The 8780-nt window shown below is 35.2% G+C and overlaps 1 protein-coding gene across 1 annotated transcript; it reads left to right on the top strand.

Annotated features, from left to right (window-relative positions):
• On the top strand, nucleotides 1–8022 carry il12b2 (interleukin 12B 2). The gene is made up of 8 exons (XM_032577939.1): nucleotides 1–1293; nucleotides 1588–1678; nucleotides 1794–2036; nucleotides 2187–2289; nucleotides 3335–3525; nucleotides 3756–3904; nucleotides 4008–4118; nucleotides 7180–8022. Exons 1-8 carry the CDS (start codon nucleotides 1291–1293, stop codon nucleotides 7306–7308), a joined length of 1020 nt encoding a protein of 339 aa, XP_032433830.1. The 5' UTR covers nucleotides 1–1290; the 3' UTR covers nucleotides 7309–8022.
• The last annotated feature ends 758 nt before the right edge of the window (nucleotides 8023–8780 follow it).

Below are 8780 nucleotides of genomic sequence, written 5' to 3'. Positions count from 1 at the left end.
AGGGCTGCAGGTTCCAGAAAGCTGTCATCCTACCTCAATACAAGTGAATCTAAAAGAATTATTTCCTACTGTCTCTTCAGTACAGGGGACCATAACAGGAACCAGGACCAGTTTTACAAGGGCACTGGCCCCAGCTGGCCCCCATCTAGAACTGCCCATGACTGAACATTCCCCTGTAGGATTTATTTAGTAGAATTTATGATTATTTCATTTACAGCAAGTTGTCCCAACTCTGAAGCAGATGCCGTGATTGACTGTCAACAGATGTTCTTTAAAAAATAATTTAAAAAATGTAAATAGCTAGCGCTATGCCAAGTGTAATAGGATCCACATCTTCCAAAAGATTCCGGTTGGAGTCATTTTGTTTAGCCAGCCATTTCTATGGAAGTTTCCCCACGTTTCCATTTTTCAACAGTTTGTGGTTAACGGCTCTCACTGCTCTTTGCTGGAGCCTCAAAGTCTTAAAATAGCTTTGTAAGTCTTTCAACAATGACAGATCTCATTGACTTTGTTTCTCATGTTCTTGAATCTGTTTTGGGCATGATGTGTTGTCTGAGATCTTTTATCCTGCTTCATTTTGTCAGACATATTTTATTTCAGTGATTCATTCATTTTACAAGGCAAAAAACAAAACAGTGGCTTTATCTGTGAAAGTAAACTAAATTGTGAGGAAGTGTATTTTTTCTTACTACACTGTAATGCTAAATATTTGTTCTTTGAAGATGCTATGAAAGGGATTATTTACTTTAACAAAGACACAAAGATTAGAAATGTTTAATTTATGACCTTAGCTACAAAATCTATGACTAACAAAGAGGAAATTACATAATTTGCCATAAAAAAAGAAATTAACGTTTTCTTCTTGATGTAGAATTAGGTCTTTTTCTGAGTGTGGGCTTAATATTCAAATTAGAGTCCATCTGAAAAGTTCAGTTTTTTACCTTAATAGTCAGTGGCAAAACCCCCGCCTCATTTAGACACCCACGTTGCTTATCTGCATGTGTTTTTTTTCTTTTTTTTTTGTACCTTAGTCGAAACTCAGATAATATCTTTTTGCACATCTGAAATGCAAAACAGAACGGAGGAAATGAACTGTCTGTAGGCTTTTATTAGCTCGCTGTGGGTCAGTTTCTATGGCACCTCAAAAAAAAAGTGTTAAAAAGAGGTGTGGAGTGAGCTGATGATGTATGCTCCACGCCACACTATAAAAATCATACACTGTGAGTAGTTAGAGCATACATCACCAGGTTCACTTGTCCTTTCCGCCTGACTTCAAAGTAAATTCATCTAATGGTAAGAAATAACTAGAATAAAAGAAAAATAATTACTTTTCTGAGCTAATTGTAACTTTAGAATGCTTCAACTATCAAAATAACTATTTAACTTTTGTTGGCATCATTATTAAAAAAAAACCTTTGTAATTACAAGTCAATGACCTACCTAAATCTTTGTTTAACAAAGACACAAAGATTGGAAATGTTTAATTTATGACTGCAGTTATAAAATCTATAACTAGCTAAGAGGAAGATGAAATGACATTTTTCTTTCAAACTTCCCCTCTGACTCTCTCACTGTCAAACAATCTAGATGACCTTATTGTCGTGGATCACTGCCTTTCTGCTCATCAGCACAACAGCAGCTGATCAAGAGGCTAAACTCGACCACTTTCCAGAAAACTGTAGGTTCTTTCAGCACACACACATTTTTCAATTTTCATTTGTGCCTCACGCGAAAGTGATTCAGTTTGTCTAAATTTAGCGCATCTCTTTGTTCGTCTCTCTGAATCTGTGTAGTTGTGGTGGCAAAACCAGGTGATTCTGTCAGCCTTACCTGCCTTGCAACCACCCCTGGACCTGTGACATGGAAGTTCAACAACGACGAATCCGGTTTTGAAGACTACATGAGCCAGGATGGCCATAATCTAATTGTGAGGGATGTGGAAGGACCCCTGCTGGGGGAATACAGCTGCTGGAGAGGTGGAACGAAATTATCGTCGACCTATCTGCTGCAGGAGACTGAGGAAGGAGAGGATATAGGTGAGTCTCATCTCTTTATCCATCTGCAGTCCGTTCAACTGAAACTGACTGAGTTAGTCACAGAAAGCTGATGCATGTGACAATCTGGTGTTCTATTTTTAGTTGCACTTCCATTCACTCTTGCTCTATTCACTCTATTTATTATTGCAGATTCTTTGTTCACATGCCGTGCAAAGTCCTATGATTGTAACTTCAGCTGCAGATGGACTGAAGACAGACATGAAGTTGTGCGCCTTGGAGTCGGCCCTGACTGGTAAAGATTAATTCAATTAAGGAGACCACGTTTAGTGCCTGAAAAGAGGCCGTTGTTACTGTCAATTCTGTCAGTTCTGGTAAAGATGTGTAAAAAGACATAAATTGATAAAAAAAAAATTCTTTTTGTTGTTATGACATAATCTTACACTAAAAAAAAATAAAATATAACCCTCAATCTTACCACATAGTGTGGGAGGTGCCACAATTACTGACACAATAGAAAATTCTATAAAACATTTAAAAATAAATAAAATGGCTTTTCTGAGCTGTCAGGATGTGTAGGAGCCTGAGTTAAACCACTGAAGTAATCTATGACTTCATGATGCCCTGGTCATAAAAAACATCGAATGGCACACAGGCTCATTTCTTTTAGCTGCTCTTAATATTAAAAACAAGAGGACATATGCCATTTAAGTAAAGCATATGCATGTTGATCTTCATAAGTCAGAAACAGGGGATGAATTAATGGAGATTGAGATATGAAAAAATAACTACTTACCCTAAACTTTTACATCGGTACCATCTGCAGTTATTAAAAAGCTTAAAATAACCAAAATGTATAATTTATATTTTACTTTTGAGGTTGATTGGAATGTCGAAGAGCATTTAATTAGTCATCCATGACATAAATAAAACATGGTACAAAGGATTTTTTGCTTAGACATTTTTGAAATGGGAAACACAAGAGAAACATGCCACTTAAGACAGACAAATGTAGATAGAGCTTTATAAATGTCTTGAGGAAAATAGTGACAGACCTGACCTTGCCCATATCTCCACTAAGTTTAGAATTAACACATTAAGAATGGTTTAAACTGTGACTAACTAGTTTGGACAAATAACCATGTCTTTCCTTTGACCATGGACACTGAAGAAGGGACAGAAGCATTTTGTGGATGCCAAGCCTCCATAATTTATTTTCAGACTTTTATGCACATCTTTGTCCTGCAACTTTGAAGGGCGCTTTAGCTATAGAACATCATTTATTGATTTAATAATGTGGTATTGACATGTGACGTCTGTGGCGTTGTTTGCCTCTACAGCACTAAAGGTCTGCCAACATGTCACTGGGTGAGCAGCAGTGGCCAGCCCAACAGCGAGGGATTCCAGTTTGAGCTGACCCACACCCTCTCACCATTTGGTGAGGAAAGCACCATGCTGGAGGTCACCGCTGAGGCTATCGACGACTTCGTCCTCCTCAGGAGAACCAAACTGTTTTATCTTAGAGACATTGGTGAGTTGGATGAAAATAAGGAAAAACTGAAACAACTCAGTGGAAGATTACCAGCAATTTCACAACAATCTTTAAAAAAAACTATTAGAAAAGAAGTTAATTTCAATTGACAAAGGAAAAGAAATCAAGTATTAAGTACTGGATTAAAACTTATCCTATATTTCTTTCAGAAATATTGCAAATGTTTTTCCCCATTTTTATGCTTTTGCTTTTGTTTTGCACCTCTGCAGTTGTACCTGACAGCCCCCGGATTGTCAGCTTTGAGGTGCTGCAGTCGAAGCTGAATGTCAGCATCGAGCCGCCGTCCAGCTGGTCGACTCCTCACAGCTTCTTCAGTCTGGAGCACGAGATTGAATACGTGCTCAGAGACAATGGAAAGGTAAAAATGACCAGACCCTGAACCACAGCCTTGGGTTTCAGGGTTGTTTCATGTTCTTTCTGTCGTATTTTGTTGACTGACTGCGGTTTCTGTTTGACTTCAGACCATAAGCTCTTTGTCTTCTCTGATACCGAAGAAGATCAGCATGTTCAGGGCCCGCTCCAGAGATCCGCTGGTGTCCTCACCTTGGAGTCAGTGGACTCCGTGGAAAAATGTAACCCACTGAAGTTATTTGATCACACTTCTTTCAGCTTCTACTCTTTGTATGCTCTCACATGTTCCGCATGTCTGCAGTGTCTTCTCGTACTTATTAGGAGGGACTTTGATGATGTAACCTTCTGCCTACCCACAAACCATCGGGGGCCCATCGATGATTGAATTTTAACACAGACCGTAAAACGTTTATACTGAGAAAGAGAGTGCTATTAAGTTTGATTTGACAGTCTCAGCATAAAATAACAGACAAAATAATTTAAAATTGGAATTTAATATCTTAAGGGACTTGCAGATTTATTTTGTAAAAATACAAAAAACAATATTTATTGTTGTTACAACCTGACACTATGAGTTAAATGCTATCCTTATGTTTGATTTTAGTTTGTTCACAAATACATCTTAGCCAATAATAACCTATTATCTGTGATTGCTTTTGGTTTCAGCCAGTTAAACTTGGCCCCCTCCACTGGATTTCACCAAATTAAATGTATTAGTTGTGGTTTTGTCCTTGTCCCAAAGAGGGGCCCAAAATCAAACTCTGTTACAATCCTGGCCCACACTTCTGCTCAAAATATGCAGTTTTTTATATGCTATAGACAAAATGTTTATATATATTTTTATATTTAATCTTATTTTTTATATTTATTTGTGTTATAAAAATATTTATTCATGAGTATTTATTAATTTAAAAGTTTACAGAACACTTATTTCTAATGTCAAGTCTGATACGTCATTGCGGGGGTTAACTGAGATTGAAGGGGGAACTCTAAGCTAAGGAGTATGCTTCAATGTCTGACATCACAATGTATGTTTATTTTTGCTCGTATGTTGGTGTTTCTGTGGACTTCTGTGGTTTTATGTAGATCAGAACAAACGAGTATTAAAGGAGCTTTCTGCTTCCTTCCTTTACATGTTCCTTCTTCATTTATGTGTTGCCTGTGTAATGCATGTAGGAGCTCAACAACGCAGATAAATTCCCTTTTAAAGTGATCCTCGGTGAACGCTGTCAATTCAAATGTCTTTATAAGGCTTTAGAATCATCACGCCTTTGCTGTACGGACGAGAAACTAGTTTGAAAGTGCTAATTAATCAAATACTTTTTGCCAATATATAAAAAGGAAGCACACTTTATAAAACCCACAAACAATAGACACTACTAATTTAGTCACTAATCATTAGTACAGTTCCTTGTGAACCTTTTCATACCTCTTTAACGTCTCCATATATTGTCACATGACAACCTTGACGTTATGAGATAAACCAACACAAAATCTTTTACAAATAAAAATCTGAAAAGTGTGGCATGCATCTGTATTCAGCTCTCCTGAGTCAATACTTTTGTTACAGTTACTGCTTTGAGTCTTCATGTATGTCTCTTCTAGCTTTGTCGATCTAGAGACTGAAATTTTTGCTTATTCTTTGCTACAAATAAGTTCAAGCTGAGCCAGAATGAATGGAGAATTTCTGCGAACTTGACATTTCATATCTTAACACACTTTTTAAGTTTTATTTAGGTATGGAATTTGATTAGGCCATTCTAGCATATTATAATGATTTTATTAAAACTATTCCATTAAAGCTCCAGTCATTCTTTAGGACTGTTGTCCTACTGGAAGGTAAACCTCTTACGCAGTCTCAAATCTTTTACAGACTCACAGATTTTCAATACTGCCCTTTAACTTACTAATAGTACTGGTAGTAATAATGGCAATACTAATACTACTACTACTAATAATAATAACAATGACTTTTATTTAACCTGATAAAAGTTGAGATCTACAATAATTTTTCAAAGGGAACCTGGCAAGATACGTAGTAGCACCCTTTACAAGTATCAACATTTACAGTGAACCAAAGAAATAGATTCATTTTTTCATGATCCCATCAATAAAATGCATCTACATATCATAGTGATCCCACTGCAGTGCTTTCATGGCAGGGATGTTGAGTTCAGTTTAATGTGTTTTTGTAGCAAACAACATTTTTCTAACAGGCCAGAGAGATTAATTTCTGTCCACCCGGATCAGAGTATCTTTTTCCACAACAGTTAATAGAAATAAGACTTCTTGGAGCTTTCTGTAACAATACAATTCCTCCATGAAAATCAGACTTAGAGACTTCCCCAGTGATAGATACATTTTCCTTTCTCAGCCATTGACCTCTGCTGCTCCTCTGGAGTTTCAGTTTCTTAAGTGTTTCTTCGATTTGTTCTCTCCTTTATGTTCCGTAATCTTCATAATGTTGTTTTCCACTAATGTTCTGTAACAAATCTCCAATGCCTTCGCCCATCAGCTTTATTTATAAAGAGAAATGTTTTGTAATCCACATATTGCCTTTCCTTCGCTTCACAATTGTTCACTCTTTTGTGTTGGTCTGACATATAAACTACATTTATTCTTGCAATGTAACAAAATCCAAAAACATTAAAGAGGAAAGAATACTTTTAAAAGACCTGTTGAAATGCTAAATTATAAAGAGGTATTTACATGTATGACAATGCCACTTTATTCCATTTAAGTCACTTTATAATTTTAGTGGAATGAAGTCATAAAGTGACTTTGGGAAGAGATAAAAATACATGTTCTGTTATCCCTGTAAAAAATAAGGCAAACTATTGGTAAATGTCTAATATTTTTGCCTTATTTTAATTAGTTAAATTTTTACTTGTGACCTTTTCAGTGTAATTAAAATTGCCACAGAGAGATAGGCAGTAAACATCTAGGATTTTTTACTCTCACATGATATTGTGGTGATCTTTTTTTTCAGCATTACACTCATCACAAAAGAAATTCATCTGATTATTTTTGGATAATAGATCATGCTAAAATTCTAAGAAAATAAGCACAAAGAATGTGCAATAAGAAATCCCCCACCTTGTGAAAATGATCCAGCTTGGCTTCAAATGTTGTCCAATGATGCTTAACATTTGTTTTATGAGTCATTCACAATTTTTGTCATCACATGGTCTTCCAGTTTAGAGTTTCTATGAATTTGGACAAACGCATTTTCAGTTTTCACACTATCATCTCAATATCTAATCTGTCTCTCCTTTATCGCAGGGGAGGAATTCATGCCAATGTAAAAAGAAACAGACATCTGAGCTGTCACCCCAGTGTTTGGAACGCTGCAAGAGGAAAATGGAGAAAAGAAGAACTAAACATGCTAAGCAAAGTCAACATCTTCTATAATTAAGGTGTTTTTGACAGAAATGTACACATTTGAAATGAGAGGGAAAGCGTTAGCACACAACAAAAATCAATTTAAGTTTTTAATTAAAAAAACAAAAACAAAAATTGTTTTTCATTTGATGCATTACATGAGTGAAGAACTAATTAAGTCAGTGAGCTGTGTTGGAGTTATCTGGTTTCAGAATACAAAAATGCATGGAGAGTGGCTGCCAGACATTTAGGAGGTTGAAGCAGAAAAACAAGGAAAGGAATAAAACATTAGCAGTATGTGTGAAGTCACTGCCAGGTCAGTGGCCAATAGGGATTTTTTTTGACAGTTTGTGGTTTGCCTGAAGTTGGGAAACTCTAGTATTGTACAAACAAACAAATTCCACCCACAGGATTGCAGTTGTGGGGTTTTTTTCACCTCGTCTCTCCCTACAGCTGTGGCACATGACAACATCGCTATAAAATCATTGCATTAAATCCGCTAATGTATTGAATGTGTCTGTTGAGTCATCCAATAAATTAGAAAATATTTGCTTCAACGTGGATTATTGGTCAGAAAATTACAACTTTGAAACATGTATAAAACCTACATTAGGTTTTCCTTTTAAAAATGTTTGATATTCTGCTGTTAATGTTTGGATATTCTGATGTTAACTGTTGTGTTTCATTATAGCTGTAAATTTAAATTGTTCATAATCAGCAGAAATAAAAGCTTCAAAACATCAATCCGTATGTACTTGAACTGCATATGAAAATATTGTATGAAACAGACAAAACAGCTTGAAAGAATGACCTTCTATAACTTTAATACGTCTAAACACTGTAAAGATAAATTTTCCAGGACACATGTTTTCTTATTTCTTGCAGCTTTTCAAAGGTTTTCCTTTATTTTAAACGATTCCCTGTGTAATATTTATTCATTTTTATTTAAATTCTCCCCTTTCAGATTTCCTTTCCTCCATTATTTTAATGATTTATGAAAAATAAATCATATTTTTTTCAGTCAACTTTGTACATAATGTTCACACAATTGCCACGGTCAATTTATTTGAATGGTTTTGATAGTTTGATGGCAATAAATATGAATTCAATTACCCATGTGTTTTTTCTTGTTAAAAGAAGTTACTTATCATACTCCATAACAAATGGAATAACATCTTCTTTAAAATATCCTTTGAAAGAAATCAGTTGAAAAAATCCTAAATATATGTAAAAATATTAGTAATCATATATCCCTACTTTTTCTTTATTTATTATATATGTTCAGTAAATCATGAGGCTCGTTTGTCAGAGTATTGACAATAACAGTTAAGCAGGAGATAAACATACATTTAATTAATTCAGGATTTCAGTGTTAGTAGTGTTTTTTATTAGTCTGATGTAATATGTCTCATATGTCATGATTTTTATCAACTTAAGATAAAAAAAAATCATCATAATTAATAGAAGTAAAGGCCTGAAAACATAATCCGCGTGAAATAATT

Source organism: Xiphophorus hellerii, chromosome 12 (genome assembly GCF_003331165.1).
Source record: "Xiphophorus hellerii strain 12219 chromosome 12, Xiphophorus_hellerii-4.1, whole genome shotgun sequence".
Classification (NCBI taxonomy): domain Eukaryota; kingdom Metazoa; phylum Chordata; class Actinopteri; order Cyprinodontiformes; family Poeciliidae; genus Xiphophorus; species Xiphophorus hellerii.
This window is presented reverse-complemented; position numbering and strand designations above follow the sequence as displayed.

What these genes read in the sequence shown, in the direction of transcription:
- il12b2 (XM_032577939.1), top strand. An exon ending in TGAGGAAGGAGAGGATATAG is followed by an intron (nt 2,037 to 2,186) that starts GTGAGTCTCATC and finishes TTATTATTGCAG; the next exon opens with ATTCTTTGTTCACATGCCGT. An exon ending in AGTGGACTCCGTGGAAAAAT is followed by an intron (nt 4,119 to 7,179) that starts GTAACCCACTGA and finishes CCTTTATCGCAG; the next exon opens with GGGAGGAATTCATGCCAATG.